Genomic DNA, 24,445 nt, shown 5'->3' on the forward strand with positions numbered 1-24,445 from the left:
GGGCAGCGTGCGGTGCGGCTGAGAGTCCGGGCGTGCATAAAGGATCTCACAGGGAGAGCCCTTCTCACCACCAGCCAAGCCATGTCTTGGTGCTTGTTGGAAAGTTCTGGCGATGAGGCATTCTGCCAAATGGCTTTGACAGTCTGCTCAGGGAACCACTCGACAGGATCTGCCCTCTCCTTTTCCTGAAGGGTCTCAAGGCAGTACACATCCGCTGCAGCGAACCCACAGCATCCCAGCAGCACTTTCTTGATAAACAGCATGCGGTCAAGCGGCGTACGATCCTCTATCATCTTCACAGTCCCCCGGACGGTGTTTCAAACCCCCTGCCCAGGGCTGGGGGCAGCTGTTGAGGCCATAGCTCTGAGGTTGGCTGGTCCCTGAATTGGCGTTAGGCCGAAGCCAGCATGAAGATCCACCAATAGCAGGTCAGCACAACCAAACGATCTTCCAACATCCAATCACGATCCAGCGATGATCTCCACTAGCTCTAATGACTCGCAACTCGACCCCTGTCCTGATAAGAACAGACACTTGATCTTAGCCAAAAGGCCGAGAAGCGATCAAATAGATTGTACATTGTGGGAGCAACTTGTTTGATGCCTGTTTGACAATTTGTGTTTTGCTTTGCTCTTTTAAGACTGAAGTGTTTGCAATCTCCTTCAGATCATGTTGAATGCCGAAGCAGACTGGAAACAGGCTTCAAAATAAGTTAAATTACATATCACTTCGGTAAAAATTAGATCTACAGTTTAGTGTGGTTGTAAACTTATTCCAATGTATATTTAAATGGCCACTTAACATTATGCAAATAGTGTTTTTTTTTACTGAACTCAAACTCTTTTAATAGGTGAAAAGATTTTTATCATTAAACTAATGCTATATCACTACACTTTGATTTCCAGTAATATTGTATTTCAAAGTAGATTAGCCAATCGTATTATTATGTAAATATTCCTCTCAGAACTTTGTTAGTATGTGGCAACTAAAAATGTATATATAATGACAGTAAGAGGTGAGAAGTAGAATACCAACAATATGTTGGTGTGTGCATCACAGAATCTCAGTTGTTCCAGAGCAGAAGGAGGCCCACGTCCCACTGAATATTTCAAATAAGTGTCAACCTTGTAACTTTCCCTCCATCCTTTTGTATTGTTTGTATTTGGATAACCATTGACTATGCCCTGGTCCTGTGCTGTGCACAGACCTTCAGCTTCCTACAGTTCAAGGTCCTCTGGTCCCCACAGGTCCACTGGTGCATTGGCCAAAATGGATCAAAGTAAAGCTCCTGATTTGGTTCTTATTCTGTTTACAATGTATCTGATCTCAGAAAAAGAAGTGATGCAAATGTTAGAAATGACCTTGGGTTTGAAGAGCAAACATCCGTCAAAGTTTCAAGTTCCGTTGACCTCTGCTGGCCACGGCCCTCTGGCCCTTCCCAGCAGGTCACAGACTCCAGACCCCTGTTATGGACTGTCTTATGGTGCCCTCCTGGTTATGGTCACTTGCTATGCACCATCACTATTCCCCTGCAGGTCAAGGTCCTATGGTCCCTTGCATGTCACAGTCCCTTGCTGCCTGCGGATCACAGACCTTTCGCACCCTATTGAGAAGTGTATGAATATTGAATGAAGTTAAGATTAATCTTATCTCTAATGAGTCTTCTCCATGTTGGAATAGCCTGCTCACCATGGAAGTATAGACTTGCCTGTGAATAATAACTTTGGTGATTTATTATAGGACAGTCATTATTGAATCTGTAGTAATTGTCTCATTGTACAAATATCATATGCTGGCTATGGAACAACAAAGTAAGTGGGACATGAACACTAAGTATGAAGAAAGGGATTGAAAGTTAACAATGCATTGAAATTTTCTTCAATCATCCATGAGCTCAAATTAATATTATTTTTCTCATGGTAGGTGGAGTGACCAACACTGCTCAGTACCAGAACAGACTTATGGTGTATGATCCAAGTCAGGTAGGCATTAATATTAATCCCTATATTGTGGTGAAATTTCACTGCATTCATCTTATGCTTGAAGTTTTGTTGAGACTGAGGAAGTCTTCACACTAGCCAAAATGTCACTGGAGCCTGGATTCTGGAAGTCTGGCCACAAAACTCAGGACACACCAGTTTTTCCAGGGAGTCAATTTGCTATTTGTACACATGTGATTTATGGAGGTAACTGTCCATATTATAAATGTATCTGCCTTCAATGAAATACAGTTTTCACCAGTGGAATGCCAAAACATGACTTTAGACCTTTCAGAGGAAAGTCTAAGCCTGCCAGAATTCTTTGGAAAGGTGGGGTACCCTATTTAATAGATCCAGGGAAACCTTTGCAAGAGGTAAATTGCCTATATGGAAGAGTGTTCTTTGATATTGTTCAATAAACACAATTTGGTGTATAATATACACAGAGCCATAGAACATGGTCCAGCTCATCCATGCTGATCAGGTTTCCCAAATTGAACTAGTCCCATTTGCCTGAGTTTGGCTCATATTCCTCTGAACCTTCCCTATTCATGTACATGTCCAAATGCCTTTTGAATGTTGTAACTGTACTTACCTCTACCATTTATATTTGATGGAGCTGCCAAACTGTTTGGAATTATCAGACTGTTAAGGGGACAATCTCGTAGCATTTAAATGTTTTGGCAAAAAAAATCTGCAAGAGTAAATTTTTCAAAAAAAATCAGTGCTTGCTATTCTACTTTGTATGTTGACACGAGCCTCAGGGCTATCAATAGAATGCGTGCTGTGTAACTGATTTCACAACATTTTCATTATCACAGCTGGTAGCAATCAGTTCGAAATATGATTAGCAGCTCAGTGTTTTGCATCAGTATTTACTGTCGAAAATGATGTGGAAGATATAGACTGTAGGGAAATAGATGGTGACATCTTGAAAAATGTCCATATTACAGAGGAGGAAATGCTGGATGTCTTGAAATGCATAAAAGTGGATAAATCCCCAGGACCTGATCAGGTGTACCCAAGAACTCTGTGGGAAGCTAGGGAAGTGATTACAGGGCCTCTTGCTAAGATATTTGTATCATCAATAGACACAGGTGAGGTGCTGGAAGACTGGAGGGTGGCTAATGTGGTGCCACTGTTTAAGAAAGGTGATAAGGACAAGCCAGGGAACTATAGACTAGCGAGCCTGACCTCAGTGGTGGGCAAGTTGTTGGAGGCATTCCTAAGGGACAGGATGTACATGTATTTGGAAAGGCAAGGACTGATTAGGGAAAGTCAACATGGTTTAATGCGTGGAAATCATGTCTCACAAACTTGATTGAGTTTTTTGAAGAAGTAACAAAGAGGATTGATGAGGGCAGAGTTGTAGATGCGATCTATATGGACTTCAGTAAGGTGTTCGACAAAGTTTCCCATGGGAGATTGGTTAGCAAGGTTAGATCTCATGGAATACAAGGAGAATTAGCTATTTGGATATGGAACTGTCTCAAAGGTAGAAGACAGAGGTGGTAGTGGAGGGTTGATTTTCAGACTGGAGGCCTGTGACCAGTGGAGTGTCACGAGGATCGGTGCTGGGTCCACTACTTTTCATTATTCATACAAATGATTTGGATGTGAGCATAAAAGGTATGGTTAGTAAGTTTGCAGATGATGCCAAAATTGGAGGTGTAGTGGACAGTGAAGAAGGTTACCTCAGATTACAATGAGATCTTGATCAGATGGGCTAATGGGCTGAGAAGTGGCAGATGGAGTTTAATTTAGATAAATGTGAGGTGCTGCATTTTGGGTAAGCAAAACTTAGTAGGACTTATACACTTAATGGTAATGTCCTGGGGAGTGTTGCTGAACAAAGAGACCTTGCAGTGCAGGTTCATAGCTCCTTGAAAGTGGAGTCGCAGGTAGATAGGATAGTGAAGAAGGCATTTGGTATGCTTTGCTGGAAAAGCGCAGCAGATCAGACAGCATCCAAGGAGCAGGAGAATCGACGTTTCGGGCATGAGCACTTCTTCAGGAAAGAAAGGCTCATGCCCAAAACGTCGATTCTCCTGCTCCTTGAATGTTGCCTGACCTGCTGCGCTTTTCCAGCAACACATTTTCAGCTCTGATCTCCAGCATCTGCAGTCCTCACTTTCTCCTATTTGGTATGCTTTCCTTTATTGGTCAGAATATTGAGTACAGAAGTTGGGAGTTCATGTTGTGGCTGTACAGGACATTGGTTAGGCCACTGTTGGAATATTGAATGCAATTCTGGCTTTCCTATCAGAAAAATGTTGTGAAACTTGAAAGGGTTGAGAAAAGATTTACAGGGATGTTGCCAGGGTTGGAGGATTTGAGCTATAGGGAGAGGTTGAATAGGCTGGGGCTGTTTTCCCTGGACTGATGGAGGCTGAGGAGGGATCTTAGAGGTTTATGAAATCATGAGGGGCATAGTAGGATAAATAGGCAAAGCTTTTTCCCTGGGGTGGGGAGTCCTCAGGTTTAGGGTGAGAGGGGAAAGATATAAAAGAGATGTAAGGGGCAACTTTTTCACATGGAGGGTAGTACATGTATAGAATGAGCTGCCAGAGGAAGTGGTGGAGGCTAGTACAATTGCAGCATTTAAAAGGCATCAGGATGAGTATATGAATAGGGAGGGTTTAGAGAAATATGGGCCAGGTGCTGGCAGGTGGAACTAAATTGGGTTGGGATATCAGGTCAGCATGGATGAGTTGGACCAAAGGGTCTGTTTCTGTGCTGTACATCTCTATGATTATAACTCTATGTTAGCAAAGTCGTTGAAAGTGGGGTTATGAATCCATAATTTTTTTTACTAGGACTGAGTAGTTGAAGTAATTTAATTGATGAGTACTTTTGTATTAAAGTGTTTTGTTTTAAAAATAATAAATTCCTCAATAGACATTGAAGAGCATTGTTATATTTCATCTGAGCACGAGTCCTGAGGTCTTACAAGGGTAAATACTAGATGGATTGGATAAAGGATGGAAAGGCAAGGAGTGGTGGTTGGGGGACATGTACTAGCATGAGATGTCATATGAGCTATAAGAGGCTATGGATTATAGGTGGAAGTGGATAGGTTGGCATGGAGGTTTGAGGGGTCATGGTTGAGTAGAGGGACACATGTGGACATGCAAGAAAACATGGCAGTGTAGGTGGGTACATAGGGAGTTTGAGAAGGTATACACGTGAGCATTGGAAGGCAATTTTGTTTGCTGCAATGAAGTTCAAGGTTATCAATGCAGGTATTCTCCTCAGCCCATAGAGTAATACAGCATGGAAGCAGCCCCTTCAGTCCAAACAGGCCATGCCAACATGTAATCACATAACCCCAAACTAAAATAGTCCCACCTGTCTGCTCCTGGCCCATATCTATCCAAACATTTCCTATTCGTGTACTCATCCAAATATCTTTTTAAACATTGCAATTGTACTCATTCCAGCACTTCCTCAGGAAGTTCAGTTCACACGTGAACTGCCCTCTGTTTAAAAAAAACTCCACTCATGTCTTTTTTAAATCTCACTCCTTTCACCATTAAAAATATGCCCCCAATCTTGAAATCCCCCATCCTAGGGGGAATTAATCCGATCTAAACCCCTAATTATTTTATGAACTTCTATCTCCACACTTTGTAGACCTTCTGGGGTGGGTGTGTGTATTAGCCGGGAGAAGGGCATTGGGGGATTTGAGATGTGGGAAGGATCGGCAGCATCCCAATTCCAGTTGTCAGCCATCACCCCCTGTAACAAGAACTGGGTTGTCCAGGGCATTTTTGCCATATCGCTTTGCAGAGCAGGGTGTTTTACTGACTCTACATTTCTAACTCTTGCTGTTTATTCTTACATTAAAAATTATACTTTTTCTACAATGGAAAAGAAGGTATGCTCACAAAATTGAGTTTACTTATGGGGTCTTTTACTGGCCTGGTTAATTGCTCTAAACTCTAATCCTATCACTTAGCCACCACAAGAAGAATACTTCTGAGAGTATCTCTTCTGACACAACACTACTCACAACTTGCTGTGAATCATGCCCATCATGTCCACATTCTTTACCCTCCAATTGAGCTGTTCTTAAATGAAGTTGTTCTTCCTACACATGCAACACACAGACCACTTGTTTATCCCTGCATCTCACAGTGAAATAAAAGGTGAAAATGAACAACTGCAATAATGACTTAGAGGTTGCTGGTATTGGGTTGGGATGGACAAAGTTTAAAAAAACACACACACCACCAGGCTATAGTCCAACAGGTTTATTTGGAAGCACTAGTTTTCGGAGCGATGCTCCTCCACAACCAACTAATGAAGGAATGGCGCTCCGAAAGTTAGTGTTTCCAATTAAACCTGTTGAACAGCAACAATATTACGAAATTACATAATTGCTGTAAGGAGGCTATTCAGCCCATCATGCCTGCACTGGTTCTGTTACCCAGTGCCAAGCTCCTGCCTTTTCCCTATATCCCTGAACACCACTTCTATCCAAATATTCATCCAATGCCCTCTTGAATGCATCTACTTAACATGTCTCCACCACATTTCCAGTCAGTGCATTCAATAGCCTAACTTCTTTGTTTAAAAGAAAGATTTCTCTCTCCTCACCCTTGCTACTTTTGCACATCACTTTATGTCTTTACCTTCTTGTTCTGTTTCCTTTCACATCTTCATCAGATGCAGCATTAATGGGCTCATGAAGTATGGCTCATTGCACTGGTCTTAGTGCTCCCGGTATGTGAGGAGGAAACATTAATGAACCTGAGAACATCAAGTTGGATGTGCCAGAAATGCAAAATGCACTACTGATGCAATCCCACCTGGAATTTCAGCCTCTTCATCACTAATCTAGTGGCTGCATCAATTTGGAAAATGTAATTCATTAGACATTACAGAGACATTTCCCAAACACTCCACATCTAAAAAGAGTCTCACTGGATTGTCAGTTTGAGAATCAAGGTTACTGTCTTGTTACCATTATCCAGGTGGCTCCACCTTCCAGCTTGGCTCCAAACCAGGAATGCAGTCTCACTAACTTTGCCCTTAAATTACATCAAATATAGTCAAGAACAAAAACTCATTGCTTCAATACTAAAATAGTCCACTCAGAATTATGTATGCATACTAATGTGGGTACTTTTTCAAACAGGAGACCAGGTTAAACAATGAGTAGACTATGACATCTATCCAGATGATAATCCTTTGAGCCTCGATCGATTTTCATGAATTTGTTTTAGAAATAAACCTTCAATTCGAAACCCAATTTTGTTCAAAGCTCAAAGAAAACCTGTAGTAAACCGACATAATTGCATTTTATGCTGTTTAATTAAAAGTGCTAATAAATCAGACCACTATTTGCAGATGTGCTTTCTTAAAAAAAGTTATTGCACTGTTCAAAGAGTGCATGTTTTTCTAATCAGGTCTGTTTCAGGTTTACATGTACACCAGCCTTTTAAAATTCATATAGCATTTTGTTTGAATACAGTGACTAACAGTTGGAAGGGTATGGCATTGAATTACAATAACTTTATCATTTGATATTTCAGTTTGTTTCATTTGCAGGACATTCTCAAGTGCAGTAATAGATGCCATTTGCCAACCGAAGAGCACACAAATACCCGGCATAGGAAATGACCCCTTCTTCTATTCTGATTGTTGATGCCTTGTGAATTGATTTGGAATAACCACCCCTCACAATTCCATTGAGTCTCAGTTTCTTATGATGATCAGGAGCTCACCTGCCAAACTTTGCTCCTGAAGAAGATCTAATTGAAGAGCAAATTAAATCTTATATAGCAAACAAATGTTGTCTGTAGCTATTCATAAAGGACTATTAATTGGTTCAAACTCTGATTAAAAAAAAAGATGTATTTCATTCAGGACAAGTGGTGGCCCAGAAATTTGATGTTACTGCATCCAGTCCTCAGGTCCATAATCAGAAGCCAGTCATACTATCTGGCAGACATGGTTTGGTAGGCATGGTGCACGTGCTTAGTATCTCATAGGCATGGTCCATGTGCCCATTAACTGGTAGGCATGGTGCCCATGCTCACTATCTGGCAGACATAATACACATGCTCACCATCTAGCAGATGTGGTGCACATGCTCACTATGAGCCTGAAATACACCATCTTCCACATTTACTTCTAATATGGTAAGAACAGTATAGAAAGGGTGAAGGAGAGGCTTTGCAGAGTTAATATTGGTAGTTAGCTAGGAGATTAAGAAGCAGAACCTCAAAGGTATTAATTTCTGGATGACTTCCAGTGCCAGTCCAATGCTAATCAGAGTAGGAATAAGAAGATAGGGCTGAGGAGATGGTATAGTGGGTAAGGATTCAGATTTTTGGATCATTTGGATTTCCTCTGGAGCAGAAAAGACCTATTCAAAATGGATGGGTTTCACCTGAACTGGAAGGGGACTAGTATTCTGGTGGTGAGTTTTGCGAGTGCTAATCAGAAGCCTTTAAACTTGTGGCAAGAGTGGGGCAGCAGGGAGTGGGGGGGATCCTAAGTTGTTCTGAGAATAGAAAGACAGAAGAATAAGGTTCGTAATTTTAAAAACAAAACAAGTTAGTTAGAAAAGGCAGGCAAGAGTAACTCAGAGAATGATGTAACTCTGAAGAAATAAAATCCATTTACTTCAATGCAAGAAGTCTTCCAGGTGAGGCAGATGAATTTGGCATGTATCACAACATGGGACTGGGACATGATAGCTATTACAGAAACATGGCTGAGGGAAGGACAGGACTAGCAGCTCAATGTTATGGGGTTTAGAAGCTATAGGAAGGATATAAAGGGAGGCAAGAGTGGAGGAACAGTGGCATTTTTAATTCAGGAAAACATTACTGCTGGACTTAGGATATCTCTGAGGGATCATCCAGTGACGCTATAGGAATTGAACTCAGAAATAAGAAGACAATGATCACCTTGATGGGATTGTACTATAGACCCTCAATAGTCAGAGGGAAATTGATGAGCAAACCTCTAGAGAGTTCACAGATATATGTAAGAATAATAGACTTATAATAGTAGGGGATTTTAGCTTTCCAAATGTTGCTGGGACTGTCATAGTGTTAAGGGCTTGGATAGTGAGGAATTTGTTAAATGTGTTCAAAACAATTTTCTTTATCAATATGCAGATGTACCTACTAGAGAGAGAGAAAGAGAGAGTAAAACTTGACCTTTTCTTGGGAAATAAGGCAGAGTAAGCAATTGAAGTGTTAGCGGGGGAGCACTTTGGGATTATAATTCTATTAGTATTAAAATATCTATGGACAAGGATAGGCCTTGCATTAAAAAATAAAGTTCTTAATTAGAATAAGAGTTTTGATGGTACGAAACTGGAACTTTCAAAAATTGATTGGAGTAGATTGTTTGCAGGTAAACAAACAACTGGTAAATGGGAGGGTTTCGAAAGTGAGATTACAAGAGTTCAGAGGCTCTAAAGTGAAGGGTAGGGCTGGTAAGAGTAAGGAACAATGGATGAATAAAGATATTGGAGCTCTGGTCAAGAATAAGAAGGAGTTACATATGAGGTGTGGACCACTGGGATCAAGTGAATTTCTTGAAGAATATTAGGGGTGTGGGGGCATTGTTAAGAGGAAATTCATGAGGGCAAAAAGGATATTTGAGATACCCTTGGCAAGTAAGGTTAAGGATAATCCAAAGAGATTCTGCAAGTACATTAAGAGCAAAAGGGCTACTAGGGATAAAACAGGGCCTCTTAACAATCAATGTGGTCATCTATGTGTGGAACCACAGGAGATGGGAGAGAAACTAAATAATATTTTTTACTATGGAGGAAGAAATGGAGGCTAGAGAACTCCGGGAAACAAATATTGATCTTTTGAAAACAATCCAAATTGTAGATGAGGAAGTGCTGGAGGTCTTAAACATAAATGTGGTTAAATCTCCAGGACCTGATCAAGTCTATCCCAGCACATTTTGGGACATTGGGGAGGAAATTACAGGGCCCCTAGCAGAGATATTTGTATCATCTGCAGCCATGGGAGTAATTCTGTGTCTTTATTTCAGAAAGGCTGTAAGGAGAAGCCTAGGAACTATAAACCCATGAGTTTGACATCAGTAAGTTGTTGGAGAGGATTCTGAGAGATCAAATTTACAGGCGTTTGGAAAGACAAGGACTGATTAGAGACAGTCAACGTGGCTTTGTGTGTGGGAAATCCTCTCTCTCAAACTTGATTGCATCTTCTGAGGATGTAACCAGAAATTGATGAGAGCAAAGCAGTGGACATTGTCCACCTGGACTTTACAAAAGTCTTTGACAAGGTTCCAGATGATAGACTAATTAGTAAAGTTAGATCAAATGGGATTCAGGGAGAGCTTGCCAAGTGATACAAAATTGACTTGATGGTAGGAAACAGAGGCTGGTGGTAAAAGGTTGCTTGTTGGACTAGAGGCCTGTGACAAGTGGTGTTTCAAACGGTGCGGTGCTGGGTCCACTTTTGTTTTGTCATTTATATAATTGATTTGGATGAGAATTTAGGAAGCATGGTGATTAAGTTCGCAGATGACACCAAAAATGGTGGTATAGTTGACAGTGAAGAAAGTTATTAAGATTACAAAGGGATCTTGATCAATTGGGCCAGTGGTCTGAGGAATGGCAGATGGAGTTTAATTTGTATAAACGCGAGGTATTGCATTTTGGTAAAACAAACAAGGGCAGGACTTATACAGTTGATGGTAGGGCCCAAAGTAGCAATGTCAAACAGAAAGTTCTAGGGGTTATAGAACCCCTATAGTTAATTGAAGTTTGAGTCACCGGTAGACAAAGTGGTTAAGAAGGTATTTAACATGCTTTTCTCCTTTACTCACCACTAAGTATAGGAATTGGGATGTCATATTAAGGTTGTATAGGACATTGGTGAGGCCACTTTTGGAGTACTGTGTACAGCTCCAGTTGTCTGGCTTTAGGAAGGATATTATTACATTGGAGAGGGTTCGGAAAAGATTTACCAAGATGTTGCTCGGACTGGAGCGTTTGAATTATATTTTTTAGATTACTTACAGATTACTTACAGTGTGGAAACAGGCCCTTCGGCCCAACAAGTCCACACCGCCCCGCCGAAGCGCAACCCACCCATACCCCTACATTTACCCCTTACCTAACACTACGGGCAATTTAGCATGGCCAATTCACCTGACCTGCACATCTTTGGACTGTGGGAGGAAACCGGAGCACCCGGAGGAAACCCACGCAGACACGGGGAGAACGTGCAAACTCCACACAGTCAGTCGCCTGAAGCGGGAATTGAACCCGGGTCTCTGGCACTGCGAGGCAGCAGTGCTAACCACTGCTAATATGGATAGGCTGGGACTTTTTCACTGGACTGTAGGAAGTTGAGGGATGACTTTATAGAGGTTTATAATCTCATGAGGGGCTTAGATAAGATGAATAGCAAAGGTCTTTTGCTAAGAGTGGGGGAGTTCAAAACTAGGGGGCATATTTTAAGGTGAGAGAAGAAAGAGGCCTGAGGGACAAAATTTTGTCATAGAGGGTTGTTCTTATGTTGAATGAACTGCCAGAGGAATTGGTAGATGCAGGTACAGTTACAACATTTAAAAGACATTTAGACAGATACATGAAGACCATAAGACAAAGGAGCAGAAACTAGACCATTCAGCCCATCGAGTCTGCTCTGCCATTCAATCATGGCTGATACATTTGTCAAGGAGAAAGTGAGGATTGCAGATGCTGGAGATCAGAGCTGAAAATGTGTTGCTGGAAAAGCGCAGCAGGTCAGGCAGCATCCAAGGAGCAGGAGAATCGACGTTTCGGGCATGAGCCCTTCTTCAGGAAACTTTCTTCAGAAACAGGTTCCTGAAAAAGGGCTCATGCCCGAAACGTCGATTCTCCTGCTCCTTGGGTGCTGCCTGACCTGCTGTGCTTTTCCAGCAACACATTTTCAGCTCTGATACATTTGTCAACCCTATTCTCCTGCTTTCTCCCTGGAATTCTTGATCCCCTCGATACTTAAGAACTATCTACCTCAATCTTAAATATACTCAATGACCTGGCCTCCACAGTCTTCTGTGGCAATGAATTCCATAGATTCACCACTCTCTGGTTGAAGAAGTTTCTCCTCCTCTCTGTTGTAAAAGGTCTTCCCTTTACTCTAAGGCTGTGCCTTCTCGTCCACGCCTCTCCTATGAATGGAAACATTTTTCCAACATTTACTCTGTCAGGTCATTCAGTATTCTGTATGTTTCAATTAGATCCCCTTCATCCTTCTAAATGCCATCGAGTATAAACCCAGAGTCCTCAAATGTACCTCATATGCTAAGCTGTTCATTTCTGGGACCATTCTCAAGGACCTCGTCTGAACACACTCCAGGGCCAGTACATCCTGAGGTATGGGGCCTTATAGAGACTCAGAAGTACATCCCTGCTTTTATATTCAAGTCCTCTCAAAATAAATGTCAACACTGCATTTTCCTTCCTAACCACTGACTCAACCTGCAAGTTTACCTTTAGAAAATCCTGGACTAGAACTCCATGAATTAGAAAGGTTTAAACCTTTTAGTAGGATATGGGCCAAATATAGACAAATGGAACTAGTTTAGTTTGGGAAACATAGTCAGCACAGACTTGGTGCGCGGAAGTTTCTGTTTTTGTCCTTTATGACTTTATGGCTCTAATAATGGTTGCTTTCAAAACAGTTAAATTGCAGTCCAGTTTGGCTGGATGAACTGCCCCTGAAGGAGGAAGAAGAGGAGAATCAACACGTAAGATGGAAGAGAACAGAATAGAAATGCTCATAGAAATTGGAGTATCTGTAATCTTTGTTGAATGATGTATTGGATAATCTAGGAGTGAGAATAATAACGAGTTAGACTAATGAATAATGTATAATGCCTCCTCACATGATGCTAGTCATTGAAACCATAACTCAGCCCCTTCCGATGATCATCAGCACATTTTCTCTAAGGAGGGATAGTGTGTGTCAGTAAACTGAACATCTGGTGATTATCTTCTGAGTGAAAATGCCTAGTCTCATTCTGCAGAAGAAAAAGATGGAAGAATGTTAATGACATACAGGGTGAACCCCCCCACCACTCATCACCAAAACTGTACTCGCAGTCCAGTTTCTGCTGTTTCAGTTAACTGCGGCGCGAACATATTACAGGGAACTATCCTGAACCAGGGACAAGAGGGCTGATGGGAAGGTAAATTTCCCATTTAAATGAATGGGTTTGCACCTACCTGTGATTTCAGGCTTTCGCGGTAGGTGTTGGGAACGTATCCCCATGGGTACAGGGGGGATTACTGTATTGTGAATGTGTCTATTGTGGTTGAATGACTAGTATGCAGAGTGTTTGATGAGGTGAATGTGAAGCATGGGGTTATAATTGTGTTACAGTTTGCGATTTGGAGAAAATGACATATAGTGAAGAGATGTTGCAATGATTGTCAGAGGACATAGGGAACCGGGCCTGCAGCGTTGGTGACATGTACAGAGTGTAAGAATGGTATTTAAAACTTGACAACTTTGCTGAGGTGATTGAGTTTCTTTCTATATTCCAGCTATTTTTTGGAATTAATCTCCTTCATGATTTCTTCCCATTGGTGCAATTTGTTTAAGGACAGTTTTCTCCTCCGTTGGATTAGGATCTCACTCTTCTGTTCACTGCCTGGACTGTGCCCCCCCCCCGCCCCCCCCCCCCAACGAATCACTGAAAACCTTAGTGGGTGTGCTTTGCTGCATCTGTGTTTTAAGAAAGGCTGCCTTTTAGAGTCTCGGTTTTTTACAGAATGGAAAGAGACCCTTCACGCCATTGTTTTCATGCTAGTCATCAAGCACCTATATATTGTAATCCCAATTTCCAGCATTTGGCTTGTAGTTTTAAATGCTATGGTATTTCAAGTGCTCAACTTTATATTTAAAGTTCTTGGAGGAATCCTTTGCCTCAACCACCCTTTTAGGCAGTGAGCTCCAGATACCTACCACCACCTAGGTGAAAAACATTTTTCTCAAATCCTGACTAAGCCCCTGGTTATTGACCCCTGTACTAAGGGAGCATTTTCTCTCCAGATAATCTATGTATGCCCCTTTTAAAATTGTGCATAACAATCAAATTTCCCCTCAGCCTTCTGTGCTCTAAGGAAAGCAACCCCAACCCCTCTCTTCATAGCAGGAGTACTCCTGCCCAGGCAACTTCCTGGTGAATCTCCTCTGCACCTTCTCCACTGCAATCACATCCATCTGATAGTGCAGTGACCAGAACTATACACACTACTCCTGCTGTGGCCTAACCAAAGTTTATACAGCTCTACCTTTTTTTAAAATTCATTCATGAGATGTGGGCATCACTGGCAAGGTGAGCATTTAATGTTCATTCCTAATTGCCAGTGGGCACTTAAGAATCAGCCCACATGCCTTTAGGTCTGGAGTCACATATAGGCCAGGCTGGGTAAGGATGACCGATTTCCTTCCCTAAAGGGCATTAATGAACACGATGTTTTTTCCCCTGGCAATTGCAATGGTTTCATGGTCATCGTTAGCCCATTAATTCCAGATCTGTTATTGAATTTGTTATTGATGCAAATTCTACTATGCGCCATAGCTGGATTTGAATCCTCGTCCTTAGAACATTAGCTGGATCTCCGAATTAATAGCCTATTGATAATATCAACAGGCCATTGTCTACCCTCTCCTTGCTCTTGTATTTGATGTCTCAACTAATAAAGATAAGTATCTCATATATGCTCTTAACATCTTATCTACCTGCTTTCAAGGATGTATGAACATGCACACCACGGTCTGTCTGATCCTGTGTACTTCCCAGCATCTTACCATTCAATGCATACTCTTTCATGTCATGCATGCCCTATATCTGGCTTGGGTGCACATACTCAAGCATTTGATACATTATGATAAGGTCTTTGGGCTAATTTGATGTGCTGCCAGAGATAATATGAAATAGACATATATAACAAGCAGCAGTCTGTTCCCAGCATGTTCAGTTTTGGGCACTACTGAATTTCAAGACCATGATGTTTTCAGTAATGAGTCAGTGAGTTATTAAAACATATTTGCACACAATCTGACCCAGTTTGAGTCTTATTATTAATCATTTATTTAATTAATTTGCTCTAATCAGCTTGCAAGTGGAGCCCCACAATGCAGTATCGGGCATTAAGATTAAGCCCAGGATGTCTCTATGATTGGATATGAGGGCCTGAGGGCTGTGCAAGCAATAGGAAACAAAAACAGCTCCTGATAGGTTTAGCCCGTACAAAACAGACATGACCAGGAAACAAATGCAGCTCCCGATAGGTTAGCCCCTACAAAACACAGACATGGCCAGGAAGCCTTGTTCTTTTGGTTTTTATTAAAGTTAGATTGCTGTTAGAGCTGCATTGGTTCGAGTAAATGAAAATGAAATAAATGAATAAATGAAATAGTTGAATATTTGGAAAAGGTTTCTGAAGGCTATACTGCACACTTTTCAGCAATAATTTGTAGAGGTGAAGAATGTTTTAGTATCCAGTTCTGAATCTCTTTACAGTCAATCCTCTGTACTTACAGATTATGGAGGAAGGGAAAATCAGAGGGAGCCTGCAAGATATACATGGTGACTTTGAATATGCCATTTAGAAATGAACCAATGAGGACACATTTGTATTATAGGTTTTAGCCTCTTTCCTACATTTACTGCAGATTTCAATTAAAGATTTCTAAAGATAGATTAGAATCTCTACAGTATGGAAACAGGCCCTTTGGCCCAACAAGTCCATACCGACACTCCGAAGAGTAACCCACCCAGACCCATTCCCATAGCCTATCTTTACTCCTGATTAATGCATCTAGCATAATGGGCAATTTAGCCTGGCCAATTCACCTGATCTGCACATCTTGGACTGTGGGACGAAACCAGAGAAAACCCACACAGACACAGGGAGAATGTGCAAACTCCACACAGACAGTCGCCCAATGCTTGAATCGAACCCAGGTCCCTGGCGCTGTGAGGTAGCAGTGCTAACCACTATGCAACTGTGCTGCCCCATCAATAAACATGACACTGTTGTACAATCATTCCCGATGAAGAGCTTATGCCCGAACCATCGACTATCCTGCTCCTCAGATGCTGCCTGACCAGCTGTGCGTTTCCAGCACCTTTTGTACAAGCAGTTTTGAAAACATGTTCCAGTGGCTGGTTCTTTGAACTTTTTTTTTATCTGGCAGCTTCTCCTCAGTTCACACATGAGCTTCAGCATTCTGCCTGCCACTCTATGCCTCCTTTTAGGTTATTCCTTCCCAAGTCATCATGCTAGCATTGACCCTGCCTGATTTCTCAATTGCAGTGCTACAGCAGAATGTCCATTTAGCAGCTCACCAGCTGCCAATAGCTCATCAGATTGGAACTCAAAAACGCCTCATTTTGACAAGAACAGGGCCTACCATGTGCCTATGGTAGTAGTTCGGGCTTCTTAAATGTCCTGTCATCTGGAGAGCAATTGCGCGGAGTGGTCTGCAAGTGACTAAAAATAACTTACACTGAACTCTGTGTAATTTTTAATATCTTCCTGACTCTCAGAATAAATGGATCAGCCGCAGTCCAATGTTACAGAGGCGGGTATATCATGTTATGGCAGCTGTCAAGAGAAAACTTTATGTTCTTGGAGGAAATGATTTGGACTACAACAATGATCGGATTTTAGTTCGTCAAATTGACTGTTACAACATAGACACTGACCAGTGGGTACGTTGCCATTTCAATCTACTCACAGGTAGGTGTTTTTAGGTTTCCTTTTTGAGAATTCTCCATTAACTAAGTTTGATCAAGTTTCTTGTCAAGTATGCTGGAGAAATTAAATATAACTCATTAACTACAAATTTATATTATCACTCCTGTAATGATTTTATGCTGATTTATTTGTACCAGTATTTTGATACGTTGATTGCAATTCTTGATAGTGACAAGTGTTGTCCATGTGCATCATGGGTAAGGTCGTTCTGTTTGCCAGTGGTGAACTGACAGCACAATTTGTTGAGGAAATAAAAAATTCCTATATGCCACAGCATGAATTGCAGTGAATTGGGAGTAACCTTAGGAAAATAAAGTTCATCAGTACTTGCGTGCTGGAGAACATAGGAGTTTCTCATATTAAATAATATTAATGAATTGAACAAATTTCTGAGAATTGTACTTTTATTCAAATCCCTTTACATTTTTCTTCCAGCTGTAATCAACATTATTGCACTGCCTGAAATACTTGATTTGTAAAACACACCTCTGCCACAGGAACTGCAGAATGCAGTCAAAGTATCCCAGTTTAATCAGTTTTAATATTCAAGTGTACAGAAGTATTTTACTGTAGGTTATGGATTTACTAATTTTACTTCTGTAAACTCAGTGGACCTCCTGTTCAAGCTGCAGTAGGTTTTTCCAATAATGCAGTGCTCGTTTGCTCATGGTCCCATGGTACAGAAGATCCTGGCAATGATTGGACCCAATAAATAGTCAGCTCACTTTTCGGAACAAGTTTTAGATAGAGAATGTGGTCAGCTGTGCAGTCTAACAAGTAATGAAATAAGTGGTCAAATCAACAGCGTTTTTAAAACGCAACCTGCCTCTACCAAGAAACAACAGAAGTAATAGTGTTTACTTGGACAGAAAGAATGGAAAACAAAATATTTGATGTAGTTGTAGGAATGTTACAAATCCTTACACAAAACTTGAAAATATTTCTTTAAAATGGAGAGAAGATAGCTTTGTTAAGAAACATTCACAAGATGAGGGTATTGCTGGCTAGGCCAACACTTATTGGCCATTCCTAATTGTCCTCAAAGATAGCGGTGAGCTGTTCTCTTGGACCACTGCAGTCCTTGAGGTAAACATACACCCAAAGTGGTGCTGGGAAGGAAGTGTCAGCATTTCGACCCAGCGGTCGTAAAGGGACAACAATGTAGTTCCAATTCAGGATGATGTGTGTCTTGGGGGGGTACTTTCAGCTGGTATTTCATGTATCTATTACCTTTGTCCTTCTAGGAGGGTTTAGAGGGTACTTTTGAAGGAATGTTGAGTTGTCAAAATGCAGATGGTACACATTGAAATTCGTGGGCATCAATGGTGGAGAGAATGAATGTTGAAGGGATTAGATGGGATACCTTCCAGGCAAGTTTATTTTTCCTGGATGGTGTCAAGCTTCAAGTGTTGTTGGAGTTTCATTGATTCTCTGTTTTTGGAGATGTTTATTTCCCGGTGTTTGTATGTTGCAAACATCACTTGCCAGCTAACAGCCCAAATCTGCATATTATACATGGTTTGTTGCATTGGACATGGACTGTTTCAGTATCTGAGTCACTGCAGATGGTGCTGAATATTGTGCAATCATCAGCACACATCTGCACCTCTGGTGGTATGTTGGAGGGATGATCATTTTTGGTGATGTCCCAGAATTTAGGTAATTGACTTCCAATGACTACAACCAAATTCCTTTATGATTGGCATGACACTACCCAATTAGGAGAGAAATTCGCCTGCTGTACCACCCCAAATTTTCATTGATTTTAGTTTTGCAAGGACACGGCTCTGTGGTTAGCACTGCTGCCTCCCAGCACCAGGGACCAAGGTTCGATTCTAGCCTCAGGTGACTATTTGTGTGGAGTTTGCCCATACTGCCTGTGTCTGCCTGGGTTCCCTCTGGATGCTCCGGTTTCCTCCCTCAATCCAAAGATGTGCAGGTTAAGTGAACTGGCCACACTAAATTGCCCATAGTGTTCAGGAATGTGTAGGTCAGGTGCATTAGTCAGCTGTAAATGTAGGGTAATAGAGTAGGAAGATGGGTTACTCTTCAGAGGGTTGGTGTGGATTGGTTGGGCTGAAGGGCCTGTTTCCACACCGTAGGAATTCTATGACTCCTAGCTGTCACACACTGAAATGCTGCCTTGACGTCAAGGGCAGTCACCCTCACTTCCGCTTTTGTCCATGTTCAGACCAAGCCTATAATCAGATTAAAAGCTGAAAAGCCAAGTGGCATCCAAAATTAGTGAAGGTGAGCTTTTGTTTTCTTTACTCATGGGAAATGGGCATTGCTAGCTGGGCCAGGATTTATTGCCTGTCCCTTGTGGTGGAATTCTTCTTGAAGCACTGCAGGCCCATGTGCTATAGGCTGACCCACAATGCCACTAGAAAGGAATTTCCAGGATTTTGACCCAGTGAATGTGAAGGAATGTCAATATATTTCCAAGTCAGGATGGTGAGTGACTTGAATTGGAACTGACAAGTGGTGGTGTTTCCATATATTTGCTGCCTATGTCCTTCTAGGGTTTGGAAGGTGCTGTCGAACAATCTTTGGCAAACTCCTGCAGTGCATCTTGTAGATAGTACACACTGCTGCTACTGATCGTCAGTATTTCTAGCCTCTGATGCACTGTTGTAGCCACTGTATTTGTATAATGAATCCATTTTCTGGTCAATGATAACTCCTAGGATATTGATAGTGGTGGATTCAATGATGGTAATATCATTGAATGTCAAGATGCGATAGTTAGATTGTCTCTGATTGGTGATGGTCATGACCTGACATTTGTGTGGCTCAAATGTTATTTGCCACTTATCAGTCCTAGCCTGGATGTTGTTCTGTTCTTGTTGCATTTGGACATACTTCAATATCTGAGGAGTCACGAATGATGTTGAACATTTGGACAGTCATTGGTGAACACCCCCATTTTGACCTTATGATGGAGGGTAGGATATTAATGAACCTGCTGAAGATGGTTGGACACTGCCCTGAGGAACTCTTGCAGAGATGTCCTGTAGTTAAGATGACTGACCTCAAACAACCACAGACATAACTATTTCCTGGTTTTGCAGGTGTGACTCTAACCAATGTAGAATTTTACCCCAATTTCTATTGACTCCTGCTTTGCTCAGGCTCCTTGATGCCACGCTCTGTCAAACGCAGACTTGATGTCAAGGGCTATCACTCTCACCTCACCTTATTGTTGATCAAGTTCTGTGTAGTAGCTCTATCAATGGCACTTTCCATAGTTTTGCTGATGATTGAAAGTCACCTGATAGGTTGGCAATTAGCCAACATTGCATCTTTCTTGCTTTTCGTAGACAGGGCAATTTTCCACATTACTGAGTGGCTGCCAATGTTATAACTGTACTGAAGCAGTTTGGATAGAAGGTGCAGCTAGTTGTGGAGCATGGTGATATGCACTCTTCCTTTCTACCCCCACAAACTTTAAAATCCACTCCTCTGTTCATCTCTTCTATCCCCCTGTATAAAAAGATTTAGACTTTCTTACCCTATCAACTACCAGCATCAGTCCTAGCATTCCTCTTAAAAACTCAATAGGTCAACCAAGCCCACCAGAAAAATTCTCCTTTTTTTTTTGAAGGGGATATTGGGATATAATGCTGAAAGAAAAGAAATATTTCAACTATTGCTGATTTTATGATTGATTAATTTTCTTTTCGTAACAGTGATTGGAACCTTCAAATATTAAATGGCTTCCAGGTGTCAAGGTATTGGATTTAATGGACTAAATGAAAAGGTTGTAGGATTCTGGTGGCAAAGTTGTACTGTCCCTTCCTCTGAGCCAGAACCTCTGAGCCTGACTCACACCTGCTCCAGAGGTGTGTTGCAACTCAATGGAATGGAGTGGTTCAAAGTATCTGCAGTAGTCATGACCCTACCTCTGAGGCAGGAGGCCTGGTTTCAAGTCTCACCTGCTCTAGAAGTATGTCACAACATCACTGAACAGGTTGATTAAGAAAGATCTCGATAATAGTTTGGAAGAGTGGTTTTCCCAAGATTGTAGTAGTTTGGTAGCGTTTATCTAAACAAGTCTAGATACAAAATGAATGGCTGCGTCATTAAATTCCTGATGATTTAATGGAGGATATTTATACACAGATCAGGACTTCTTCTACAACGATGTAGCAGATATTTGTTTTAAACAATGCTAATTTTACAGGGTTAGATATCAAATGACTGGTTAAAAATAAAAGCTTTGCATTTATATATCTCTATGACATGTGGATATCCCAAACCTTGTTAAACCCAATTTTTTTGAAATCTAGTCACACTGTAATATACTAGACTGGGAAGCTGTAATGGTTTCGCTACAAAGCAACAATGGAATCTTTTGTTCTCTGTTCTATTAAGTTAACAAATTTATTACTTTATATGTGACAGTAAATACAAAAGAGATACCCCAGAGGTGATGCAGTAAAGTTAAAGAAAGTGTTAAGAACCAATAAGATCATCAGCGAATAGAAGTTGACGTTGATTATTTAGCACATCAAATCTATTCTGCTATTCATTGCAGTTGACCATTCATCTCAGCTCCACTTTCATGCTCTATTCCCATTTCCTTAATAGTCAGAAATCTATTCATCTCTATTCTAAATAGTCTATTGAAAAATAATTGGCTGAAACTTCACTTTAGTACAGCATCTTACTCATTGGTCAGGAAAATATCTTTGAATGAAACTTAAACATCAAGATATTTAAACAAAGTTATAAATAATCACTTGAGTAAGCTATTTAATTAATGCCTTGCATTTTTTCACAAAAGGCCAAAATGAATCTGGTGTAGCTGTGCACAATGGAAGAATTTATCTTGTTGGTGGATACTCCATCTGGACCAATGAGCCATTAGCATGTATCCAGGTGAGTGTCTTGGTTTATCTCTTTCTTCAGGCTTTATTTAAAAGAGTACCAGTTAACCTATGAGGAAAGGAAATTATTAATTTCTTTGTCTATTCTTCAAGATATTACAGAATGCATTAAGTACACATATCAATTAAGAAATGTTCACTAGTTTAAATAAGAAATTCAACTATAATTAAGTAAATCTGTAGGTTACTTAGTTGTAGAAGCTGTACCATACAAACTTGACTCAATAATATTACATGGATATATGTTAAGTTTAGATTTTAGAAAATTCATAATAAATTGCACTTAATAATAAGTCTAGATTGAATAAATAATAAATAAGTGAAGATGGTTAATTTCAAGAAGAACATTTCAAAAGAGATTTGGGATTAAATATGTATGTTTATAAATATGTGAAACATAAATGTAATTCCCTTTTTTTTGTTTTAGGTACTGGATGTCAGTACAGAAGGCAAGGAAGAAATGTTTTATGGTCCAACACTACCATTTGCTTCCAATGGAATAGCAGGATGCTTTCTCCCTGCCCCTTACTTTACTTGCCCTAATCTTCAGACACTTCAAGTGCCTCACCACAGGATAGGTGCTGTGTGAGAGCATCAAACTTATAGGATCTATGTGTAATGTGAATGGAAGTGGTTACAGGTGACAACTACAGTGGTTTTGATATTTTCACCATTTTCCATGTGTAGTCCAAAACCTAAATCCAATTGCATATATTTAGTCAAGATTACACACAGGAAGCCTGCATTTTCATCAATCTATTATAAATAATTTAAGTTCTCCTTGAGATTGGCTATTCAATATATATAAAGTACTGTGACAACTGCTGCCTACAGAAAACAAGTCATGTAAAATTGGGACTGATAGTTTTTGTTATTGATTGTATGGATCAAAAGTGGTTGGTAGCACTGCGCATTTTGTGGGTGAATCATGTCAGGTGCCATATTTGTGAGGGTATTGGTGTGTGCACAATGTACACCCAGCAGAGATGTGCAGGGCAGGTAGCATACAACAGTGTTTTAACATCAAACATACCATTTTGGAGCTCAGCATTCCAGCTAATGCCCTGTCTAAATCTCACAAATTGAGCTCTCTTTCAGCAGATGCAAGATATCATTGACTGTTTATGGGCTAGTTGTCGGTTGAGTTATGAATTCTACAAATGCTTGGTACTTTTTATAGTTGTTTAAAGTTCCAAGGTTTAGAAGGAGGAATGTTGCTAACTTCAAAGTTTTTATATGAACCAGTTGCTACTAGACACGGATGCACTAATAGACATTTTCCTTGGAATATAACATGACTGTAAGAATGAACAGAGGTCAAAAGCAGAGCATGAGAAGCTGTAGGACGCAAGTAGGAGATGAGGAAAGGGCCTCAGCAGGAGGTCTGCCCAGGGACTCTGTAAGCAGTTCTCTTTCCTTCACCCCTCTCGGGAGGAAATTGCATGCTGATTTCCTTTGATTATAGTACTCGTCACTGAAATCTGCGACAACCCAAAATCTGAGAGTAGGAAAAATATATCATTGTCAATGGCAATAGCTGGAGCTGGAGATATTTGCAGCATCTTGCAGTTTGCCATCCACTGTTGAGTAAGAGGAGCAACAGATACCCTCTCGCCAATCGCTCTTGTCAAAGAGAAGCAGCTGAAGTGAACACATGCTTTGTTAGGATTCCAGGCTTTTCACTGGTGCATGGCTTTTGAGCATCATGTCTCATTATTGGTACCGAAAGAGATTCTAGTCCCTCAACATCTTGAGGGGCAGTAAATCAAGCAAGTAAATGTGGTGGTGTCCTGGCAGTAATGCCTTCATTCTGTGACAATTGCTTGTTCCATTGCATTTGAGCTGACATTGTAACACAGAGTAATTACTGACTTGCAACATAATTTAAAACTGTCACAAACCAACCAGATTTAACATAGACAAAAAAAGTTAACAAGCAACTAACAATTTTTTTTAAAAGAAGTATTTCTCTATTAACTAACACACCTAAAATACTTTGATGAATTTTAATTTTATATCATGCTCGTAGCACATACGTAGCCTTAAAAATTACGTTTTAAACCCCTCCTAGTTTCACAGTTAATTGCAATCTCCTGCCAGGATAAATTTTCCATTGTCCTTTGAACTTCATTCCACACAGTCTCCAGAGTATACCTAAAACAAATTCAAGTAGCAAAACCCATCCTTGGTCCTTAAATTTCTAAAAGTTCTGTCTCTTCAACTAGCGCACCACCTATCATAAACAGCCTACTTGGTTGCTAACTGAAATTGAAGTAGTCTGTCCTTCTGCTTTTCAGTGTAGTTAAAGGTTATATCTCTCCTGTTCTTGTCGCTGTTTGGGTTCACATACCAACTGACCGTCCTTTCTCAAGGTCTGAAACTTGCCTCTTGATTTTCATTTGTTTTTTTGGCCCAGACATTATTGTAGATGGCAACAAGATCACATGGGCCTGTCTCCAGGCAGAAGTTTATGAGAAGCTCACCATTTTATTTCATTCCATTTCACTTAAAATTGAAAAAAGCCATCTTAAGACATAACATTATAAAATCCCACATTTGTTATGCATTTACTGATGATATGCCTGATGTCTCTGGTGTGTAACCCATGCATATTGCACAGTATGCATATAATGAAATCTGTACTGTCAGACAAATTACGATAGAGCTTGGGAGTAGATATAATGGGAATGTCACTGAACTGGCAATCCAGAACCCCAGACTAATGTTCTGGGGACATAAGTTTAAATGGTACCATATCAGATAGTTTGTCTTCCCTGCAATTGACAAGATCCTGTTTTGCAAAAACAAAAGCC

General features: G+C 40.7%; 1 protein-coding gene across 7 annotated transcripts in view; it reads left to right on the forward strand.

Moving 5' to 3' along the window:
• klhl32 (kelch-like family member 32) overlaps positions 1–23,435 on the forward strand; it is a 293,533-nt gene extending 270,098 nt beyond the window's left edge. For 5 of the 7 annotated variants that reach the window (XM_043685384.1, XM_043685379.1, XM_043685376.1 and 2 more), the window contains 4 exons: positions 1,924–1,982; positions 16,533–16,725; positions 21,530–21,624; positions 22,060–23,435. In XM_043685384.1, the coding sequence (XP_043541319.1) occupies positions 1,924–1,982; positions 16,533–16,725; positions 21,530–21,624; positions 22,060–22,221 (509 nt within the window). In that variant the 3' untranslated portion in view covers positions 22,222–23,435. Of the gene's footprint in view, positions 1–1,923; positions 1,983–7,516; positions 7,792–16,532; positions 16,726–21,529; positions 21,625–22,059 lie in introns of those variants that run through there. The other 2 variants (XM_043685400.1, XM_043685395.1) reach the window with 2 other exon arrangements.
• The last annotated feature ends 1,010 nt before the right edge of the window (positions 23,436–24,445 follow it).

Source organism: Chiloscyllium plagiosum, chromosome 3, assembly GCF_004010195.1.
Source record: "Chiloscyllium plagiosum isolate BGI_BamShark_2017 chromosome 3, ASM401019v2, whole genome shotgun sequence".
NCBI classification, from domain to species: domain Eukaryota; kingdom Metazoa; phylum Chordata; class Chondrichthyes; order Orectolobiformes; family Hemiscylliidae; genus Chiloscyllium; species Chiloscyllium plagiosum.